The 24,633-nt window shown below is 35.6% G+C and overlaps 1 protein-coding gene across 1 annotated transcript in view; it reads left to right on the top strand.

Annotated features, from left to right (window-relative positions):
* Positions 1 to 4,456: 4,456 nt before the first annotated feature.
* LOC116163716 (protein couch potato) overlaps positions 4,457 to 24,633 on the top strand; it is a 320,094-nt gene continuing 299,917 nt past the window's right edge. Inside the window, exon 1 of the mRNA XM_031477807.1 lies at positions 4,457 to 5,094. Within this exon, the coding sequence (XP_031333667.1) occupies positions 5,023 to 5,094 (72 nt within the window). The 5' untranslated portion in view covers positions 4,457 to 5,022. The remainder of the gene's footprint in view (positions 5,095 to 24,633) is intronic.

Raw genomic sequence — 24,633 nt, 5'->3', positions numbered from 1 at the left:
ATCTGTAAAATATAGGTATATTGGAGTGACATCAATGGATGATTATCTCCCTCAATTTTGCTTAATACTCCCCCAGAGTCGATGTAAATATTGTGATGGAACCGAATTAGCCCGCTAAAATTCGATTTAAATATTCCCGAAACCGACCCTGGCGCGACGAAAAAAGTCAAGATTGCGCTTTGTGTCGTTTCCGTGGAACACGTGTTTTTTTCCTTCTCTGCTCTACATTGAAATAGGCCATAATTTACAATAAAAGTGTCAAATATAACGCTATGCGAGGGAACTTAATGATCCCTATCGACTCGACGTCTCGGAGCACGGTCGATATTAACAATTTTCGCCTAGGATTTGTTTAAAAAGGCGACATTGCGGCAGAGGTATTTGTACTTTGGTTGAGAGCAGAAGTAAATGTTTACGTTCCGAATAGTGACTTCGACAATTACAAAGGTGATGTACTCGTTTTTTTCTCTACGTCTATTGCATCCATCTAATAAATAATAATGATATGACCGTGTTTGATTATTTGCCAATTTAATGTTATTCTCGTATACAGCATGATTATTGCATTTATAACACATTCTAGATACAACTTGCACTTTAATTATACTAGTCATACTTTGAATTAAATGCATAGAGATTCTACATAAATATGTTGTTTTCCAATTTACAGTACTCCTTTGGTCCAAGCGCTGGCTACATGAATTACTGACCGATTTACGTGTTTTTATTTATATTTAGATACTGTATGTTCCCTTAGGGGCGATATTCAATACAAGTATGCAGAACTACATTTTAAATTATAATTGAATTTATTGCAGCACATTTCGCTTTTGTTTGCCTGAATATGTTACTCTTTATTTACAGGGTGCTTTATATGGGGGCGAGTGACTAACGTTAGGTGGTTGATTGTTACATATTGCACTTGGCATTGAGAATTAATTACCTTATACTAATGTTTTACCACGACATGTTTCTTGGTTTTTGTTGTAATATGATACTATCGGTATGCTCCTACTATTTATTTGAACCGGGTGATTATGACTATTAATATTTGGCAGGGTGACTTGTTTCGAATATGTACTGTGCTATATTTGATATTGATATGTGATACCGATATTTAATATCTCGATTTGACGTAGCAGAGGCTGGCTAAAGTTCAGAACTGACATATATCTTTATGTTTTTTATGTTTTTTTGTGTCTTTGAAAAGAGCCATCTTGTCGATATTGCTAATCAATTCGTTTAGTCGATCCTTAACATGTGGTGACCTAATATTGGTTTTGTGTCAGTCTTTGTTATGCCAGTGCAAATATGTCAACTGTCAACGCCTACATAAATTCTATATGTTTTGTTTAGGATTATGTATGTGTGCGAGTTTGCGGATGGTTGCTCTGTTATTTTTGTTATGTCATTATTTGTCTTTTGATCGGTTACTGTCGGTACTCATGGTAGAGAGCCTGGCGTTCGGTAATTTATAACCCGGCACTTTATAACTAGTGGGTTGGACTGGCCTTAGAGATGTGTGAATGAATAAATTGGGGTGGTCCCGCTTAGTCGTACATGAGGGCGCTGGCTAGGCCCGGCCTCACTTACGCAAGGATTCGCTAAAAGCGTGCGGCGTGTTCTCGTTGCGACCTTTTGTTTTTGTTATCAATTTGGGGTATCCTTCCTATGTAAAAGGCTCTTCTGAGAGGCCAACTCCTAGCGATTTAATACAATACTGACATGTCATGACCAGAGCAACTAAAGACTGCTCGGTGTGGGATTTGGACTGGCCATCCAATATTCAAACTTATTATAATATTAATTCATTGTAATGTTTTAAGGATTGTTTTTTTGTTATGTGTGTGTGAAATATTGATTCTTTAGGGATTCCAGTAAAGCATGTGATTCGACATTGTGTTGATGTACTTGACAACATGCATTTATGCTATTACAGACAACTAAGTTTGCTATAAAGTTCAATATTAATTTGTTGGCTGGGTTTTTTCTTGGTCAGTTCTTTTTTTCCCAGCCTATTGTTATATTTGTATCTACTCGGTGACCTACCATTTTCTAAATTTAATCATACAATGCGAATTATTTGGATTAAATTTCCGTTTTTAAAGCATGTACTTGTTTTATTTGTATTCCTTACTTCATCCTCACTCCGACGAGCAACACATATCTTGTAGCGACTCTTGAAAACACAACGTAGTAAGGGGTCCTGTTATTCGGTTATTCAGGTTAGGAAGCTTTGTCTAGACGATCATGTGCCATGGGGTTCAGTTAGTTTGGGAGTGAAAGTTTTGAATTTTAAATCTTGAGTTGCGCAGTCTCTCGGGGATAGCCTGGATATATTACAATATGCAATTGATGTCAATTAAAAAATGTTCCAAAACCCACTCGTGGGTATTGCCGCGTAACACAAAGTATTGAAACGACGCATCGTCACCAAAAGCACACAAAATGTCGAATCTGCATATTGAAGCACGTCCACGTTCAGAGAAAGAGAGGAGTTAAATAAGTAAAATAAAGTTTCAAAGAAATATTACCATACATAAGAAGGTTGGCTATGAGCAGCCTGTGCAGTCACTGCGTATGCCCACATAATTTTTACTATGCGCGAAATGTTTATCTTTACTAGAAGCGTCTGTGGTTAAAATTTCAAAGCAATATCTCCACAAATAAGAAAGTCGGCATTGCGCAGTCACTGCGCATACCCACATAATGTTTACTATGTGCAAAATGTTTACCTTTACTAGAAGCGCCTGTGGTTAAAATTTCAAAGAAATATCTCCATAAATAAGAAATTTGGCATTGCGCAGTATGCCCACACATCACTGCGCATGCCCACACATTATTTTTACTATGTGCGAAATGTTTGCCTTTACTAGAAGCGTCTGTGGTTAAAATTTCAAAGCAATATCTCCATAAATAAGAAAGTTGGCATTGCGCAGTCACTGCGCATGCCCACATAATTTTTACTATGCGCGAAATGTTTATCTTTACTAGAAGCGTCTGTGGTTAAAATTTCAAAGAAATATCCCCATAAATATGAAAGTTGGCATTGCGCAGTCTGCGCAAAATATGGAGTTAAATGAAACTGATCGAATTGGGCAAATATAGACCATAACAGCTATCAATTAGCGAAAACCCGAAGTCTCTAGGTGGCTCAGGGGCCGAGATCTCGATGGAACGGACGGACGGACGGACGGAACACGAGCACATAAGCTTTACCTCAACTTCGTTGTGTTACGCTAAAAAAAGAGCTACGGAGTCATTGGTTTTGACCCATTTTCAATAAGCTTGTTATATGTGGTATATACCACACCACAACTGTGCAAAGTTTGAACTGAATCGGCCCAAGCGTTTGGCAGTTATGGTGTTAAGGCTTGTCTCACACTGGAAGCGTTTACGCGCGAACTGAAATACGCATGTTAACGTCAGAAATTGTACGTCCGTGTACGCACAAATCGCATTCGCACATTAGCTGCGTATCGATCATGAGTTGAGCAACTGTTCACAAACACAATCGTCTACAACCTGCGAATTCACATAAAAATCCGAACAAAATGGGATCGGTTCGCACGTCGCAATTACACGCACGTATACGGACGATTTATTAATCGCTAATGTGCGAAGGTCCGTTTGAAATCGTACGTTTGAATAGTTCGTCCGTAAACGTACGTATTCGTACGAATCCCAGTTCGCGCGAAATCGCTTCCACTGTGAGACAAGCCTAACGGACGGACAGACGGACACCATCAACTTCTCTACAAAGCATTGCAATCGCTTTGCTCTGCCGCTTAAAAAAATATTTGTTTCAGCATGTAGGTTAACACTGTCCCTGATTACATCGATTACATTTAAAATGTTAACCAGTTTAAAAATAATTGCCAAAATGACGTCAACGAATTACAAAAACTGAGAAAATGTAATTCTTTTTAAATAATTTATTACCACCGCGATAGTACTCAAATGTCGTTTTCCCACAATTAAATAATATAATATCATTTTTGGAATAATGGAGGGGTGCAAGAAGTAGAATATAAGTAATTATAATCGACATTTCACAATCTAATCCGGTGAACGCAAGAATAATTAACGAAATTAATCTGCGGTCACAAAATAAGACGTATATAGGGTTTTAACAATATACGTTTCTGTTTAATTAAACGCGAATTAACTTCGATTCGTCTTTTCATTTATACGTCGTGTAGGTATGGAAAAAAACATATTATCGATCGTACATGAAGAGCGAGTTGAATATGAAATTAATTAGTAGGGAATAAAAGTTACGTGGTTGTTCCAGTTTTTCTTGTCGTGTAATTCTAATTTCCACCTAAGAATTCTAGGAAATGAAACATTTCTAGCAGAAAAGTGAGGTAACTACCCTATTTTCAGTAAAATTTTGGGGCAAGGTGGTGGTTAATATTTTAGCGTGTGGATTTATTAGAATACAGGTGTAGAAGGACGCATGACCGTAGGAGAGGGTGCGCACACAATCATTTACCTGTACGGCGCGCGCGGGTGACAGTCTGAGACAAGCACTGGTTCAAGAACAACCCTTGGCGCCGCAGTTGCTATTACAGCACTGCAACACCCACTCACCTGAGCGCCCCACCCCCACGTGTCCCCCAGGCTAGCAAGTCACGCAGCGGCACAGTCGAGTTACGTTCGTATGATAGTTCGGACACCTGTTCTCTTATAATTTTTTGCCGACTGCCGTTAATCGCGATTCACGTACTATTTTTAATTCTGCAAGGGAAATCCTCCACTCAAATCAGCGCGTTCTCATAAACACGTGTATACATTCAGATACCTACTGCTTGTGTTGTGAATGTGTGCTGTTATTTTAGTAGTTACAAACGAGATCTTCTCCCGTGAATCGTGGATACCACCTTCAACACCACGAAGAGAGGCCGGCATCCTCTGGGAGGCAACGCGTCCCCACCGTCTGCCGCTACCCCACCGTTACTGAAGAGGGCGCGACACGATTCCGAATCGGGAACCACTGCTCTTATTAAAGACGATCAGGACATGGAAGCACCCTTATCTGTTACGTTGAGTCAAAGCATGGATTCAGTAAATACTGGCACGCCAGAGGAGGAGGTAAGTTGTGTCTTCTGTAGTTCGCATTTAAGATGAACTCATTGCTATACTGTCGTCCACCTAGACTAACTGGAACGGAAAGTAATCTAAGTCAACGACCTGTCTTACACTAAAAGTTGGTTATTAGAGTAGAGGTTATTATTAATACGTGCTTTATTTTATCTTTGATGTGCGAAATGATAATCGATGTACCTACCGTCCGTACGTGGATAGGAGGAACTGTAAGATGAAAAAACAACCAATTTTAAATTATTATTTGAATTGCACTAGCTTAAAATTTAAAAACTCCGAATTTTCCCAAATTGTTATTATATTATTGTAAAAATTCATAGCATGCAAACCGAAGTCCTTTCAAGGTGCATTATTTGCGAAAACCAAATTGACATCATTGTGCATGAAATTACTACGTACAATTTCCTAATTGTATCTATATCAAATTTGAACGAAAAAAAGCCATCACAACATTCTACGGACAGTGTAATCAAATCTAATTAGAAAAAATGCCAATGGTTAGGGATCTTTGGGATCAGTAGGTCACAAACTAGAGCGAGCAGAAAACCAAACAAATGTCGGTCTACTTCTATTTTCGATAGAGGTAAGTACTCATTGATTAGTTTGGAGGCCATAATTATGTTGGATAAGTAAATTATCACATTCAGAAAAAATGTTCAAAAAAGATTGATTAGAATGCGCGTAATTAGGTGGTACCTATATAATCCTCCGCAAAAGGAAGCAGTTGGGTTTCTAATCTGATAAAGAAACAACCTTTCCAACAAGGAGTTCGGGTGCTACCTGTATAAATCAAACGACCACCTTTTTCAAATACTTATTCTTTTATTTGTACAGCAGTGTCGTGAAAAATAAGAAATGCATTGCCACGAAGCTTTTTGCTTGCGAAATTTAATTTAGATCGAGAAATGTTAAAATTACTGCTTATGAAAATAATGACCTTAAATGTGTACCGTGAACAGAAGCACACCTGCAGGAGCCACTTCCTCTACCTTTTTTATGTGACATTGATCTATTAGAATTAAACACCGGTCACATTAACATCACTAAGCAATAATTATACAATTTTGAGGCTCGGTTAGGACAGTGTACAAAAATGTTTACTTCAGAGTTCAGACTTGTCACTGGAGGTGTTCCCGTTACCCTTGCTCCAAAATTCGCAAGTCTGAAAGTAAGCTTCATTTGAATGAATATCATTTACTTGATAACGCTGCTGAGTAATCAAACTAACAACAAATACATAAATAAGTAATCCATTACTGTCGTCAGGTCTCCTTGCGAGAAAGTCGGTTTCGTCTGCCGGCGTGAGAAGAAAGAAGAGCTAAGACAAATTAGAAAAATGCGTGGAATATGCCCGAATTATTACGTACCTGATTCTCTGCCTAATTTCCGTAATTTTCCGGTTTCTTAGTTTTGCAACGTTTGACGAGTCATGTTTGTCTCATATGCTTTTTAGATTGGCGATCTCGTTGACGGTTGCTGATTTTTCGAGTATAACCATGTACATGATTTTATTAATTGCGGTCTATCTATACTAATTCCACCAAATACAGGTAATTTCAGTCACCTACTACCTCGCGGCTCGCCTACTACTATTACCATAGTGATTTCGCGAGTTATTTCGTTAATATTCACTAAAGTATATACTGATTTAACTGTTTGTAGTGTTATAACTGGCAATTTAGCAACACTGTCACTTATAAGTATCATAACTCATAAGTCATTTAAAACTGACAATCACCAATTGTCACTTATAATTAACAATTTCCAGTTATAAATGACAATAATGACTGCTGGTGACAATATTGTCATCAGTTGCGACAATTTACGATTGTCATTTGTAAGTGGTAATTCATTATCACTTAATCGTAAAAATGTTTGTTGTAAATTTAGATATGTAACGATTTTTAAAATATATCCTGTCGACTGTAACTGTCAATTTCCCGTTTTTTTCGGCAATTAGTTGTGAAAATGTTAGCGCACTGATATATTTTTCGAGATATTTTTTAAATCGATCTCTCTCATTAGAAAAAATAATATCACAAAAGTAAATGGCCCAAGATTTGCCACTAGTTAGTTGTGGAAATAAAAATGTTGGCAGTTTATTATGGTTTTTTAAAAATTGCCCGCTAAGCTGGTTATCATGAAATATTGTCCGGTTTTTGTATGTGCGTGGTCCTTTATGCATCTATAATTTTGACTTCAACATGAGTTTTGTACAAGAGATACTAAAATCGTTATATAGTGTGTAGCTCGGTGTGCGTGTGTAGGTAAACCAAAGTAGTTTCACCTCGAGGCTCACCCTGGTAAGTTAATAAGTTTGAAAGAATTGGGGATATATGTAGATATAAAATGGTGGTAGGTGATATGAATAAAAACAGAGGGAAATACGAATTGAATATTCTAAATTTATTCTATTTTCCTATCACTTGAGACTACGCATTTAAAAATATAAATGGCACACCGTATATATTTTTATATTTTTTGGATTTTACAGATACTTTTACACTAAATACGTTGTTTTCGATAATGTATACGAGGTTGGTTACAAAAATAATTAGTAATTATAACTATAACAGAAAGAAATTGACTATTTTTATCTCGATTTTTATTCAACCGTAGATTGGCAAATGATTGTAGTCGTTTAATAAGTATATACAGAGAACAGCGCTTTACAAAATACTCAGGTGAATCCTCGGGTGAATCCGAGGGTGAATCAGTATCATCTAATTTGAAAATGTACTTTTGTACTAATGTTGAGACTAATGTAGAGTCAATGAAGACCAATTTTGCTCTATTCATAGCCATCTAAATTAAAAAATAATGTTAATTTTTTGTTTGACCAACATCGTACAAATTGCTTAAAGAAAAATATACAAAAAATATAAAAATTTAAGTACAGAGTGTACCATTTAACATTCCAAATTTAAGGTCACTTTAATGTTTATACACATTTTTACAAACCTGGTAACTCACAGTTTCACACACGATCTAACACTGACATGACCTAGCACAAATATAATTCTTGTTCTTCAAAAAGACATCCGTTTAAAAAAAGGGGAACAAAAATTTTAGTTCCATAACTAATCAGCGGCAAACCAACGGCACATTACTAATATAGTCGCCGCTTATTTTTTTTGAAGTGGCCTCCCTAGGGCGATGAACATAATATGTTATACCGGCGGTCATACCCCTTTTAGATTTTAAATCTCAACACTTAAGCGTAGGATGGACGAATAGAAATAATTGCCGAAATTTTATAAGTATATGTATCTGTATTCCAAACTTGTTATTGTTATTTATATTTTTTTAAAATTAATCAGATACTATTAGTACGAGTAGGTATATATTATGCTACTCCTACAAAACTTTAAAAACCGGGTTTGCGGATGCTTTTACCAATCATAACAACTCGTTAGATACGTTTGTTATAGTATATTAAGTATGGAGAACGGTAAGGGATTTTTACCGTTCGAAGACAATTGTTTGGAGGAGGAGCGGAGCGACGACTCCAATTATTGTCTGAGAACGGTAACCCTTAACGTTCGACGTGCTTATAACATTTTTTGCGCGATCGAAATTAAAATTATTCAACCAATATAAATATGCACTAAGAAATTAACGAGCAGAATAAATCGAAATGATCGAAGTGGTATGGTGTACATCACTAGGTAACCAGTTTATTTGTCAAAATTGAAATTAATAATTTCATAAAATTGTGCATGTGTCTGATGTAGTTTGCTAGCTTTGCACTTCCTTTATGACTTTATGAGCCAGGTATTTGCCGGTGCCCGAATGGTATGTCGAAGATTAAATTAAAGATTAAATGTAATGTAAGACTGTTAACATTGAACTGATTGTTTTTAAAAAGGCGTCGGTAAGTATTTTTGCTGTTCTGTTTTCAGATCGGTAAGTAATTTTGGCGTCGTCGTAATCATAGCAACTGGTAAATTCCACTTACTGTCATGGAAACACACATGGTAAATAGTCAGAAATGACCGATCGCGCAAAAAAATAATAGCTAATTGCCGATATTAAACCTCGTATTATTAGTACTATACGGTCCGAAGATAGCATTTCGTATACGTAGTGGCACAGTTGCCATCCTGAAATTTTGCGGGAAACATTATTTTAAATTTTGGAGGTACGCTGCACACGAGTATGTACATACATACATATTTTAGTATATATATTTATATTTTTAATTTTTTATAAATTGGGAACGGTTCATGATGGCGACTGTGCGTTATTTTGTTAATGGTGAAGGGGGTAATATGATAAAATAGAAACAAATCATTGAAAAAATATGCCGTAATCGAGCACGTTATTTGTTAATAATGCAAAAATTAAAACAATCGCAATTCGGCATTTCGGCCTCTAAATGGTAAACCGCAAAGTCAATTTATTTTCAGAGACGAATAGAAATGTTCAAGGGTTTTTATTTGTTGTGACACGGGATATGATCCTAGAGTCCGATAGGGTGATCATAAAATCAACAGGGGGGAATGAAATGAAAATCACCATCGTCGGTAGTTCTGGTCTGGTAATACGATTTGTGAAAACTGCCAGGTTCCGTTCCTCAGTGACTAATTTATTCCAAGTTAGAGACTCGCCCGAGATGACGCATCTTAACTTTTCCCAACGAGTTTATTTTTGCAAAAGAAGAGAGTAATATGCTTGTACACGTATAAACGTTATTTTTCCCGAGAAGATATTTGTTTCTGTATTTTCATCCCTCCTGCTTCAATTCTTTCGACTGAAATAAGTTTTTTTTTTTAAATTGGAAATGTACACCTTCGCAAAATATCGATCAAAATAAATTACTTGACTTGAGATCAATGCATTATCGAATATACAGGGTGTTACATGACCGCATGCAAAAAAAATTGGGTGATAGAGGGTATCAACACCAACACTTTTTCCAAATAAACCGATGGTCCAACGTGTTTCGTTTGGCAGCCACCCCCAAAGAAGTGATGAAATTTGGATAATTTTTTTCTCAGCAAACATAAAAGTTACAAAGATGTGTGGCACGTGTTTTTTTTTCGGGTATGTCCTATCCGATTTTGACATTTTTTCAAAATTTCTAAAAAAAATTCGGATTTCGACGAAATTTGGTACCTGGGGGTTTTTGAACATGAAAATGACGAATCTGAAATTAGTTTTTGAAAATTCGAAAAAAAGTTCCACTCCAATTCTTGGAATTCCACGAAATTTGTTGTGTACATACTTGATGAGTCTTAAGGAACAACATTGTCGAACAGTTTGTTTAAAATAACTTTTCAATCAAAAGTTATACTCATGTGAAGATTGGGCCTTCGGGTTACAGTGTCCCCCGCCTACTAGTGAGGGATCTAATTTCTCATGTAGTTAATTGAAAATGTCGCCAATAACAAAAACATAACAATTTAAGTCGATATTACGATCCTTGCAATAATGCTTATTGATTGTAATAGAATTTTACTTAAAAAGCATTTTCCCATCACCCGCAGCCACTGAATTTTTGGAATCGAATTTGCAGACTTGAATGCCAAGATCGACATATCGATTTTTTTGTGATCATTTAATCATAATATCGACTTAAATCGTCAATCTTCAAATGAGTATCACTTTTGTTTGAAAAGTCATTTTAAAAAACTGTTCGACAATTTTGTTCCTTAACTCATCAAGTATGTACACAACAAATTTCGTGGAATTCTCTCCATTTTCGTTGTCCGGCCAAGACTTGCAGTGGAACTTTTTTTTTAGAATTTTCAAAAACTAATTTCAGATTCATCATTTTCATGTTCAAAAACCCCCAGATACCAAATTTCGTCGAAATCAGAATTTTTTGTCGCACCCCCAAGTAGGGGTGCGCCCTTTCGGGGTAGAATTTGTCAAAATCGGATAGGGCCGAAAACCTCTTCAAAGACGTGCCACCCATCTTTGTAACTCTTATGGTTGCTGAGAAAAAAATTAAAGAAGAAATCCAAATTTCACCACTTCTTTGGGGGTTGCTCCAAAACGAAACACGTTGGACCATCGGTTTATTGGGAAAAAGTGTCTAGATCCCCTCTATCACCCAATTTATTTTTGCATGCGGTCATGTAATAACACCCTTTATACATGTACGTAATATAATCGCTGTTTAAAAAATACTCGTATACCGGGTGGTGCCTAGCGCGACGCACACTGAGAAAAAAAGTAATTTACAAGATGCTGGTTAAATTACATCTGGTTCTTTTTTCTAAAGTATTGTAAAAATCGCACGAAACTTACGTCATGTTAGCTAATCAATTATTTGAAACAACATTGGTAATATTGTAGAACGATATTTGGTTGATACAACTTAAATGCTGGTGAAGTTAACAATTTACCATTGTTAAATGTACCAGACAATCAATTTACTTAAATCTAGTAGATCTACCTCGAGCAAATTGTTAATTTAACCCAATTTGTGTATGTAAATTACACAGAGTTAAGTTAAGAATACTTAAATGTTAATGTGAATTCTACCAGATGACGTATAGTTAAATCTAACAATCTGTTAAAAATGAATTGTTAATTTAACGCCATGGGTGTGTGTATTTTACACAAAGTTATGTTATACAGACTTATATTATGTTAATGTGGATTTTACCAGACGAAATATAGTTAAATCAAAGTATATTCAATAAAAAGTCTTGTTAATTTCAAATAAAGTCTGGTAAAATCAACTTGTGCAGGGTAAAGGATAGCTAAGTACGCATTGTTTTTTCTTGCTGATCAGAACACGCACAGTGTCGCAGTAATCAAATCTCAACAACGGTTTCAATGATCAAACGTCTCTTTGGAGTTCTTGTGCTGGTGCTTCTTTACTATAACGGGGAAATTGACCAATAATAGTTACATTTTCAAATATATTTCATATTTCTCCTTGATAAGGGATGGTCATTAGTCATACAGTGAGTGATTGGTTTCTGTATATGTCTACTCCTGCGCATCATCCGATAACAACGGTAAGTACTTATAAAAAATTAAATGTTACGTAGCTTTGGGAGGTATGAATGTATACCGGGTGGTGCCTAGCGCGACACAGCATAGGGATTTCAATGGTAATTTCTTTATAGTCAATTACTAGCTTCCCTAATTATTTTAGAGCAAAAGTCTAAATAAGTTTTTTTTAGAGAGAAAAATACTGAATCTGTTCATACTATTAGGTACTCATAATTTTCCGTTTTTTAAAACCGTAGAAATCGACAAAATAAAAAGGTTCATTTTACAATAAATCAAATATGCCTTGTGACCTTATGTCAAGCGTTCTTGCGCCTTTAATACCTAAGGATAAACCCTGTAAACATCTGTCAATGTGTAAAATATTTCGGATCATATCAATGGTATACGTTTGTTTGCAAAACACTGCGCGCCTTCAATAAATTGCTCACCACAACTTCTATTATTTATTATAAGTTTTTCATATTCTTTCTTTTAGTTTCAGTCTTATCGTTTTGAGGTACCTAGACTCACAAAACACGTTTGATGACCTAGATCTGCTTATATTCTGGACAATTGGAGACCATGACCTTAACGATTATCTAACTAACTCCTGCGTAAGTAGTATGCAGTAGGAATGTTTAATAATTTAAATGTATTATTAGTAATTATATTTTGTTTTTGTAAAAAGTATAATATTTATTATAAAATTAAATTTTCCTTTTTAGGTTTTTTTAGTGCTTTTATTTTACGATTCCTTTTTACGTTGCAGACGTTGCAGGCAGTATAACTAAAATTCTACATAACGTAATTTACATACATTTTTTTGAATGGAAGTTTTAGTTAAATGTGTTCAAATTGATTCTTTGGCAAAAAATGTATATATCTACCTAACACCTGACCTAATATTATATGAATGTGTTATTCTGAAATTCATCTTTTATAATCGTAATATCAACTGGGAAGTATGGTACATTCGCTAACATGCACCGCCAAATGAAAGGGTAGGTATAACGCTATTGGACTGCAAAGGCTACAAAAATCCGAAGATAATATGAAAAATATGGAAAGGCAATTTTACTTTATAAACAATGCAGGCTCAACTATATATGGCTGTCAACTCGTAGTAAACTTGACATGATTCCTAAAGGGTAATTCTACTAGATCCTTGGTAATCAATCAACATGTATGGTAAATTTTGCATGACACGTCGAGTTCAACTCATTAAAATATCATGTTGATTTCACAGTACCTGGTAAAATTCACTAAAAGCGGATCACTGACCATACAGAAGGAAAGTTAATTTTACTTTTCAGTAATGCAAGATCAACCAAACAACCCGTCAATATATAGTAAATGTGATAATTGGAGTAGGTTAATTCTGCTTGATATTTCGTAATGTCAACAAGGTGGTGTCAAGTTAATACCACATGCGCTATTGTAGTATTTACAAGACTTAAATACAATCGTGTGCTATATGTATGGTAAATTTTATCAGACAACTTCGTGTTAACTAAACTTTTAATTGTTAAATCTACTATAATTCCTTTACCCGAGCTATATTGTAATTGTAACACACATGTTATGCTGTCCCCTTTTTTACCATAATTCATGGTAGTTTTAACATGATTATTGTTAACTTGACCATCTTTTTTTCTCAGTGCAGCATAGGGATTTCAATGGTAATTTCTTTATAGTCAAGCTCCCCTAATTATTTTAGAGCAAAAGTCTAAATACGTTTTTTAGAGAAAAAAATACTGCATCTGTTCATACTATTACTTATAATTTTCCGTTTTTCAAAACCGTAGAAATCTACAAAATAAAAAGGTTCATTTTACAATAAATCAAATATGCCTTGGAATTACCTAAAAAAATAGCGATCACTTTTCATTAATTGCCTTTGACGTATATTAAATTTATACTTGTTTATTCTATTTTAGATTATAATCCTTTTTATAAGCACCCAAATGAGGGTATTAATTGGACTTTCTCTGTTTTGCGTTTATAATGACAGTATTCTGATATCAAAAAGAGTGCCGGAATGAGTTTCATTCCAACACTATTTTTGGTAACTACGAGTATTTTCCACAACTGACAGATTTTTAAGAACATTTGGTATTCAGTGGTTGGCATGCTCGTCTAAATCATCCAGGCTCATCATATACGCGAATGTTCAATTCAAAGTTCTGCCTGGATGATTTAGACGTTAATACTTATCTCAATGGTTTAGTAAAATGTGGACTAATTTCACTTATTGTTATAACATTATGTTACAGTTATTAACGATACGGGTAATTGAAATCATTAGGTATTGAAAATTCAGTGTAGGTACCTAGAGAAATCCACATTTAATACAAATGAGGTTTTATAACCTAACAAAATTACAAAACTAATCTTTGTCACTAAATGTACAATTATTATAAACTTTTAAAATAATTGTGGAATTATTGCGTGATAGAACATTATGAACAGTCTCTTCTGCTAACTGTCGAAGCTCTGGAGTAGTGGAAGGAAGAATTTTTTCGCACATTATTCACTTTTTATTGAAAAAACTAAAATATACTGCACAAATTCGTATTTGACGCGCTTGTTAAATTGAATTTTTTCAAAATGTAGCGTAGCCAACTTAATTTCTTTATTGAAAAATTGTTGGTGTCGCCAACTTAATTTCTTTACTTATTGAAATATTTATTACAGAAAATGTCAGAATTGTTAATTTTTTTAATACAATTAAAATACACAACAGAGAAAATAGTATAAAGCATATGTTGCAGAAGGCCTTTCTAGCACTCGTTCATTCGAAACTTGAACTCGTGCTAGAATATAGCGCCTTCTGCAACTTATGCTTTAATATACTATTATGCCCTTAATACATAAATAACTATTATAAATTAGTTGTTAAAGAACTGCAAGTGCAGTAACGTTCAAAATGTCCGTCAAAACCATCAGGAAAACGACAATACATTCAACGTTTTGACTGCAGTAGCGGAAAATCCGAATATAAGTTTAGGAACAAATCTTCTTCAAATCAGTTTTTTTTCTTGGATTATGTAGGTACTCTGATTCCGGAAAATGATAAACAAATAGTATCTGATGCAGATGCAGCATACATTCTTTAAAAAAACATTACCCTAAGATGCCTTCTATTGCGTCGGTTAGTTGAAACAGAATTAAATATGAAAATCGTTCGACGTCAAACAACGATAACTTAGATGCGATGCGCTTGTAGTTTGTTAAAAGATTCCAAACCATCACTGATTTATAAAAATGTAATTTTTTATTTTGCCGATTTCTACTGTTTTGAAAAATGGAAAATTATAAGTAAAAGTATGAACAGATGCAGTATTTTTTTCTCTAAAAAAAACGTATTTAGACTTTTGCTCTAAAATAATTAGGGGAACTAGTAATTGACTATAAAGAAATTACCTCGGAAATTACCATTGAAATCCCTATGCTGCGTTGCGCTAGGCACCACCCTCTATATACAGAGCGTTTTGATGGGTGAGAACATGTGAATACTTCAATTTCTGTAAACGAAAACTCTTCATGAAACTTCCCTTTTCTCTTCACCAACTAATTGTATGTACATTGAAAACAAGGGCAATTTGTGATTACACCATTTTTGTAGACAGTGGAATGAAATAAAAATTTGTTCAGCGATTATAACATTTATAATTATGATTATCAACTCTCATTTAATAAAACTAATAAAAACAAACCCACTGATAATTAAATGTTTTATAATACCTACTCAAATTTTAGTTTCGCTCCACTTTCTACAAAATTCATTCGATTTATAATAGATATTATGCACACTGCCTTTGTTTTTCAGTGTCTTCATTGACGAATAGAGCGGAAGAAAGGGGGCTTCCCGAGGGGCTTCCATTAGAAAAATGAAGGTTTTGCATTTTTAAGATTAATTAAAATACCCATATGGCCATATTTGTTACGCTTTATTTACTGGTTTACAATAAATTGCAGAATAAGCAGTTTGATGAGAATGCTGGCGTCTGACGGGCGTCTAAAGTCCGTTTCAGATGTCCGTGCAGTAAAGGAATGCCTGCGGCTATATTCCAGTAGCGCACCATTTCAACATACCTACTTTCGGTTCAGCGAGGATCTAATACGTTTCAATTAATAAATTTATGATATCTATATTATATACATTCTAATAAAGAATAAATTAAACAAATATAGCAAACGAGCTCCTGGGTATGGCTATAGCATGGGCAAAACCAAATTTTAAACCTGATGTTAGTTTTGCTTTTATTTAAAGTGTATATGTATGAAATTTCATTTGAATGCCTCCATAAATAAGCTGCGCATGCGCAAAAACAAATTTTGAAACTGATGTCAAATTTTGTTTTATTCCAAGTGGTTATGTACCAAATTTCATTTAAATCCCCCTATAAATCAGAAAGTTGGCACTGCGCATGCGCAAAACGAAATTTTGAAACTGGCGTAAAATTTGGTTTTATTCCAAGTGCCTATCTATCAAATTTCATTTAAATACCTTCATAAATAAGAAAGTTTGCAATTCGGTCTGTAAATGGTCGAGATGCGCAAAGGGCACTGTGAATGCTGATCGATTAGGTTCAACTTTTGGAATTGTGTTTTATATGGCTAAAGCTATGCGCATATTGAATTCCATGCAATTCGGTTCATAACTAACGGAGATGTCAAAAGGGCCTACTTTATTTTTTGGGCTACATTGCCAATTCACGAACTCCGATCTACAAATTTGATAAAGAATCCCCCTGCAAAATTTCATCGTAATCGGTCCATTCGTTTATGAGTTATCGTGCTAACGGACGGACGGACAGACACAAGAAAATTATAAACTCGCTAGGAGCTCGTTAATAAGGATTATACATGGTAATTACACTTAAATTATTTTGATTACCTTTCTGATTACGACATACAGTACTCTAAATAAGAGGCGCATGTGATCTAAAGGTCAATTCTCACATAAGCAGCGTGTTGCAGTAGCAGCGCGGCGCGTCAAAATTTAACTATCGGCCGAGCGTTGTAAGTCGCGTCGCTACGGCCGCGCCGTGAGAATTGAAAAGCAGCATTATTAAGCGCCAGAGCAAAGCGATGCAAGCTTCATAGGGGAGTCGATGGTGCCCGTCTGTCCGTGACACGATAACTGTCAAACGCTTGGACCGATTTGGTTAAAACTTTGCACAGTTGACCTATATGCTACAAGTAATAAGCCTATTGAAAATGGGTCAAATCCAATGACCCCATAGGGTCACTTCCGAGATCACGTCTCTCTGCCTCTGGCAAACGCTTGAAGCTATTCGGTTCAAACTTTGCACAGTTAACATATATACATATACCACATGTAACAAGCCTTATTGAAAATGGGTCAAATCCAATGACTCCGTGGGGTCACACCGAGGTGCTCTGCCGCTTTTTTAGACGCTCTTTATGGGTTTATTCTATTAAAAGCTGGTTTCTGAACTAGTGCAAACCACGTATCATGTATCATAGGTGGAGATGTACCATACCAAATAAATTGACTTGAAAACTAAACAGGTAATTAATGGAGGGGGAGAATAAAATGGAGCGCATGAAGATCGTTCAGGTATACAAAAGAACTGTATACCGTTTAACGAGCCGTTTAAAGATCTAAGATCTACGTGCTCAAATGAAAAACTCACCGAATACCTCTTTTATAAATTAAGTAAGCGTGAGAGTAAGCGTAAAGATCTCTTCTTTGGAGTTCTAGCGTTACATCTTCTATAAATTGGGTTCGTATAACGTGCCATAGTTGAACAGGGTTATTTTCAAACCTTTCGTGAGTATAATTTTTCACTTGTTTCATTTTTACAATCAATAATCATATTGCATTTTAAGAAACCATCCCCAATGTGTTTTGTTCAAGATTGATAAATGCTTCTTTTTAATTAATTTTAATGTTGTTAGTAAAACCCTCGCCTACGTATTTGGTTTCGTCTCTTTATGCTAAACCTCGTGCTAAACGTTTTTTTGTAAGTATAATTATGTACCTTTAATGTAAATTCAAAACTTCAGAAAAGTTAAAACTGAGAATCTAATGAATAAATTTTAAATCGAATAATATGTTGTTTCCTCTTATTTCTATTACATTCTTGTAATTATTCTAAACATCCGACAAAAATTAGATATTTAAGGCTTACAGATCCCTCGAGAGCGTTTACTCTTCACCAACATTATTGGGGCTTTATTTATTACTGTAATTCAATTTAATGGCAGTTAACGAGGATAAAAATTTATAACATCATTTGTACGCGAAATGCCTTCCGTAAAGCTGACGGAATAACTGAACCTTTTAGATCAAAACGGGAAGTTACTCAATTGTTGTATTTTGTGTATGCGGATTGTTGTACCCCTATTGACATTTAGGATTACATGCACGCGCTTCTCGGTTTCATTGTTACAGTTCCAATGACGGTCCTCCCTTGCAGCGCTGCTTTCTCCAGTTACTATAAGCATTTACAAGCACATTGTCGGAACCATGGACTATTCGTATACCTATGTCGCTCTTAAGGGATTCGTTTTATAAATAAAAGTAAAGATTATGGATAGGTAGAAACGGTCGTATTTATCCATTGAAGTATTTCCATATTACAAAACTTCTTGTTTGTCTTGTTTTTGTACCATTTATACGCATTTTTGTAATCCGTGTAGTCATCAAGTAAGAATTTCTTCTCCAACTCACACGGTTAGACCACTCCGTTGCTGTAGCCACATGTATATGTGTTTTTGTATTCCAAATATACATTAAATGGATATCATTTAATCTTCCTTATTTTTATATTCTTTCTCTATTTAACATAATTAAGATTATTATTATTATTATCAATGCAAATCTTCCCGACCGATATATCACCATCGAAATTAGTGTATAGGTAATAATATAGACATCTTTTGATCTTTTTTTTAAACAGTGGGTATATAGATCATTCTTCGAGATCAAAGAAATGAGATTCCAAATGATCAGGAAAATGCATAAAATGCCAGATTACTGTGATAATGGACCTCTTAGGTAAATCGAACGCTAAGTATACCTAATACTCCATTTATCGGTACTTACTTTTCAAATTTCGTCCTCAATATATGTTATCTCTGTTGTGGGTTGCCTGATCGTGTCCAGGATGGCACCGATGAACTCATCTCGCCCAGAACTTTCGTTTTTCCTCGCATTTTCCTTCCAGAGTACCATTTTCTACACCTCATTTTCGATATATTCACATGGTATTTGAAATATAAGTTTCCCATGTCCTTCCCCGTGTGTACGCCTGTTCCGTACTTTATTACTTTATTACACGCTTTATTATATGGCGTTCTTACCTTCAGATGCAGTAATAAATAATAATAATAATTAATAATTATAATAATTTTTTTTTTAATTAGTAGTGGGGAAATGCACCTTATGCACACTCCATAATGAGGAAGTTCGGAGTAGTGTGGGGCTCTTCCGTTACCCAGGCATACCCACTAAAACCCCACCTAAGGCTTCGGCTTCAAAGGCCATTTGCCTGTTTTCTGACTAAGGGTTTATATATCACAGTTTATAAATATCACATGCACAGTACAGTAACTTATACATATATAGGACATATCACAGACATTTTACACTCAAACGTTCTTTACAATATATCACAGTCTATGTATCACATTGATAGTATGCATGAATCGCAGTACATTAAGACACTTGCCTATGTTGTTGAAATTTTCTTGCCATATAGCACTGATTTGGTGGAGGTTGGGCGCATTTCGACAATCACAGAGCGATCCAGTGTTAGGTCTACTCCACAATATTAGCACTGAGGTCGACCTTCACCGGTCAATAGGTAGCTATGTGTTAAGGCAGTATGTCCAAACCGAAGCCTATATCATTTTGTCGAGGCAACACGACTCGCACCTACAAGAAAGAGTGATCCCAAATTGGGTTTGACTCTCTTTAAGAATACATTCGACGCCGACCACTGTTCATTCCAACGCTCATATATTTGAGCTTTTACAAGTGCACTTCTCGCTTTAACGGACATATTTTCAAAATTAGTGTCTTCTAGATGTAAATATCTAAGTTCCTCTCTAGCTCTTATGCCCATTGCTCTACATCTATTCAAACGCGTACTTGTAGTGTCTTCTGTAAGTAGGTGGTTATTCGGGTGATTGTCATTTAGCAATACCTTTAGATAGTAGTTTACTAATATCTGTTTTTGGCGAAGAGCTAGAGGAAGGATATTTGCTTCTACATGAAGTGAGGCGATTGGACTTGTAGGGTATGCCCCAAGGGAGTACCTTATAGCAAGATTCTGAATTTTTTTAAGTTTCCCAATTAAAGATTTATTGTTACATGTAAAATAGACAGAACACCCATAATCAAATTTAGATAAGATCAGTGTCTTGTAGATGTCAAGTAGTGTCTTGGCGTGTGCTCCCCATTTTTGATGGGCTAAGGCTCTGATTACATTCAGGGATTTTCTGCTTGCAGTTACAATGTTCTGTATATGTTTAGACCATCTTAACTCTCTGTCAAATGTTAATCCCAGAAACTTGACCTCTTGGGGCACACTTATTACACGGCCATTCATGAATAAAATTGGGTTTGCGAAGTCGACAAAAGTGTAAGGCCTTTGTCTTCTCTTCTGACAGCACAAACCCAACATTGTTGGCGTTTTCCCAAATTTTGTTTATTGCGCCTTGTAGTTTGCGGGTTATGACACCGACTGTTTTTCCTGAATAGCAAATCATCAGGTCATCGACGTATAGACATTTATCTATTTCCTCATCAACGTCTAGAGCTATTTCATTTATGGCAATGCCAAACAGGGAACAGCTTAGTGTTGACCCTTGTGGCACTCCATTTTCCAAAACTTGCCCTTTTGAATAGGCGTCACCCAATCTTACGACAAATGTTCTGTCTTCTAAAAATGACTGTACAAATTTTGGTAGGCGCCTCTCGACTTCCAATAAGCGAAAATGTTTGTAGGAGCATATATAAATCGTAAATGGAGTGTCGGAAAGGACACTCACCCACCAAATGTGGACGTTCTGGATGAGATGTTTCGGTGTGTAAGGTTAGAACTTCAAATGAGCATATCTCCAGAGCAGATGGAATTCTTAGTGTCTGGATGACAAGTATCTGTTAGTAGGGTAAACACGTAAAGAGTAACTAAGTTTTGAATGCGCTCGTTAACCAATCAGCACATCATTATGGTGGATTTGTTGGACTGAGCTTGTAGTGCAACTGATTAGATATAGTTTGTAGTCCGGTAAGAATAGATCAAAAAATGGCAAATAGGGGAACTAAATCATGTATTACTAATTCCTTCGGAAATGTGTAGAAGAAGGTTCCCTGATCAACATATAATAAAGTGTTAGAAAGACATTTTTTTTATATAAATACAAGCTCATTAAATTTGCTACAACTTTGATTCTATACACTTTCTTAAAAAACCCACCGTTTTTAAGTTTTTGACCCACCAAGATTGAATATGGGGATTATACACATGACCGTACTAGCGAACTCGATCCGCATAGCGGGATTTAACCTCAACAGCGGTGGGGTTGGGTGAGAGGAGAGGATCGGATGCTCACCCCATCAAGACTAGTGGCTCGCCAGCCGGCCAATGCCCTAAGTTCCATCTTCTGCCGCTGAACAACTAGAACTGGATGCGACCCGAGGTGTGAGTGTCGTAAGACGGGCATCAACTGCACTTCAGCTTGTGGATGTGAAAGTGCGTAGTTTACCGGGCCACCGGTCCGCGAGGACGGCGAAAGGAAGACAACATCGACACATTCATTTTTTCGGACAGCGAAAATTAGTGTTAGAAGGTCTGTTTTGTTAATATTTGTTTACACATTGTATAAAGCACGATCCTCTTTCGAATTACTACTTCTCCTTTATGCAGTTACGATGAGGTTTCTTGGAGGGAAAAACCAAAGGAAAACATGATGTAGGTATTGGTCATATACTACATTGATATGTATAATTGTATAATCCACATATGAAAATATTCAACCTTGGATAGTCAATAACATAAAAACGATGCGTTTTTTCATAATTATGTATTCACTCAAAGTTATAGCAAATTTAATAAGCTTTCATTTTTATGTAGAATATTTTTTGCTATAGCGTACCTTTTCCACGTTGTAAGCAAAAACTATAAAATGGGACCTTAAAAGCCGCTCTCACTCCCCTCCCCCCCTTTAGCACAGCCAGTAGTCGGGGGGACTTTACTTTATGTTGATTAGGGGAACGTCCCTTACACAATTCCGAAGGAACTGGTAATACATGAATTAGTTCCTTTATTTTTCCTATTCTGACTGGGCTATTGCAGGAGTGCAGAAGTTTGTTTCTGGACAGTACTCAAAAGCTACTGTACCGAAAAAAATTCACAGATTTCGCAATCCTTGCAACCATCGGAGGCATTGGAAATTATAACCGTACAACGCCAAATGTAAAACATAAATAACCCTTATTCACACGGTATCACTTTCTGATAAAAAGCGTCGTAACATGCGTGCAATAACATCACGGGCGATGTGCGATACATTTTAGATTCGAATTAACAAAACCCTTGCGCATTGTTAAGTAAGTACCGTATGGACAGTATCCGCGACTTTTCCTGAATCTACCGATTGCCGTCGAGTACGGGACAATCATCACTTGATGCGACACCAATTGTCTTCTTTTCTGCTCGACTAACCAGTAACTTCATACCCATACAAAACATAAGCATTTCCAATTCTAAAGTGTTCCTTTCTGCTCTCCTTCATTTAACTTCCTTTAATTTCAAGGTATTTGCTAATTTCTATATCTCTACACATTAGTCCTGCATCGCACATGTAGTTTGTCTCTAAAGTGTCATTCCTCTATCGCGATGACTACTACGCCAAGCAGTTGCGGCTAAATGTCTGCGATTTAAAATAAATGTAGTTTCTTTCATGCAGTTCTGTGCTTTGGTACAAACTATTGTGCCAATACCTATGATATAGATTTAAATGCATAATGTGTTGTGTCATCACTTACTTGGAGAATATTAGGCATTATAAGAGCATTTGAGGTGGACTGTGGAAGTTATTCCACAACATTATTAAGTGTTTGAAGAACCACTTATACAAAATGTATTAGAAATCTGAAGATATTTAGACTTAGTACTATGAAGAGGTCTTTGATTGCCGAAAACCATTGAATTAAGCTACACTGTTTATTAAGCTGAAAATCAGCGTAGGTTTTCTAGTGTATTGCGTGTTTTAGAAATATGCGTGTAGATTTCAAGAAGTGGATTTGCGCTAAAGTTGATCATTTTGAAAAACACCAACAACGTATCAACAATCCACAGAAATAAACACTTAATACCAAAAATAAGATACTGACTTAATTTGGCTAATCAATTAGCGAGTCAATTAGTACACAGGGTGTTTTTTTGCCGAAATCTAAATATTAGTCAAGAGTAAACTGCCATTATTTTAGCAGATATAACGAAAATGTATTTAAAAAATTATCAAAGTGAGATCGAAGGGACCTCAGCGCGTTTTTGTGTGGTTAACATCACCCAGGCACTGCTAGCAAACGCAATGTTAGTGCACGGGTTAAGAAACGTAAGCTTTTTCGAATAGGTACTGTCTCTGGAAGGACTACACTGTTTTCACTCTCCATGAACAAGCAACCCGATCAAGTATACCTTTTATTCTGGTGCTTTTAGTATCACATCTCAGTTGTAACTTTGCTATTGACCTTGTTCTGCTGCTACCGATATTTTCTTTATTGTATTTATTATTTATCATTCCAATTATTTTTTTATTTTTTATTATAATTTTGGATTTCATATTTTCCTAAATTGAGAACAGGACAAGGTAAGTCTGATGTTTGTACTATAGACATTGAAAGTATTGAACGTATTACCTTTGTTTATTCATTGAATTACTGTAACCGAATAAATCTCGGAATAAATATTCCGAGTCCTCAGTAATAATAATAATGAATCGGCGACGCCTTAACAAATATCAGTGTGAAAGTGGATCACGATATGGTCGCTAGGGACGCTCGTTGTGATTGTATCAACATTTCTGTAATTACAAATAAGCTTAAAGGCATGAAACATCAAATGTTTCAACCCCTAGATGAGTACACGAGGTACTTCAATGTATATCTTAGTTTAACAAATGATTACGTCCCGACGTAATTGAAGCGAGATTGTTTCAGTTTTCATCTACGCGATCAATAATCGCGTAAAATCATAACATGAAATCCCGCTCATTTAAATCGAAAATTGAACTAAGATAAAATATCTTTCTGTATGGGGCTTAAAAGATATTTATTGCCTGGAAAGGTATGTGATTTGCAAAGTATTAAGTAGGCATCAGAGCAATATTGCTACTGGAATATAAAAAAATTCTCGAAAATCTCGACATATCAGTTTCAATGCCTTTCCATATACGGAACTATATCTTTTGAATAAATTGAACGCCTTTTAAACCTAAGCTGTAGAATTTGTTGAATAAAAGCAAATACTCATTCGAATCTCGGAGTTTTACAAGACCCTCTTTCAGGTATTGTGCTTACAATTTTCTCTTCAT

Source organism: Photinus pyralis, unplaced genomic scaffold (assembly GCF_008802855.1).
Source record: "Photinus pyralis isolate 1611_PpyrPB1 unplaced genomic scaffold, Ppyr1.3 Ppyr1.4_LG2, whole genome shotgun sequence".
Taxonomy (NCBI): Eukaryota; Metazoa; Arthropoda; class Insecta; order Coleoptera; family Lampyridae; genus Photinus; species Photinus pyralis.
Note: the sequence above shows the minus strand (reverse complement) of the source record. Positions and strands in the feature narration are given on the sequence as shown.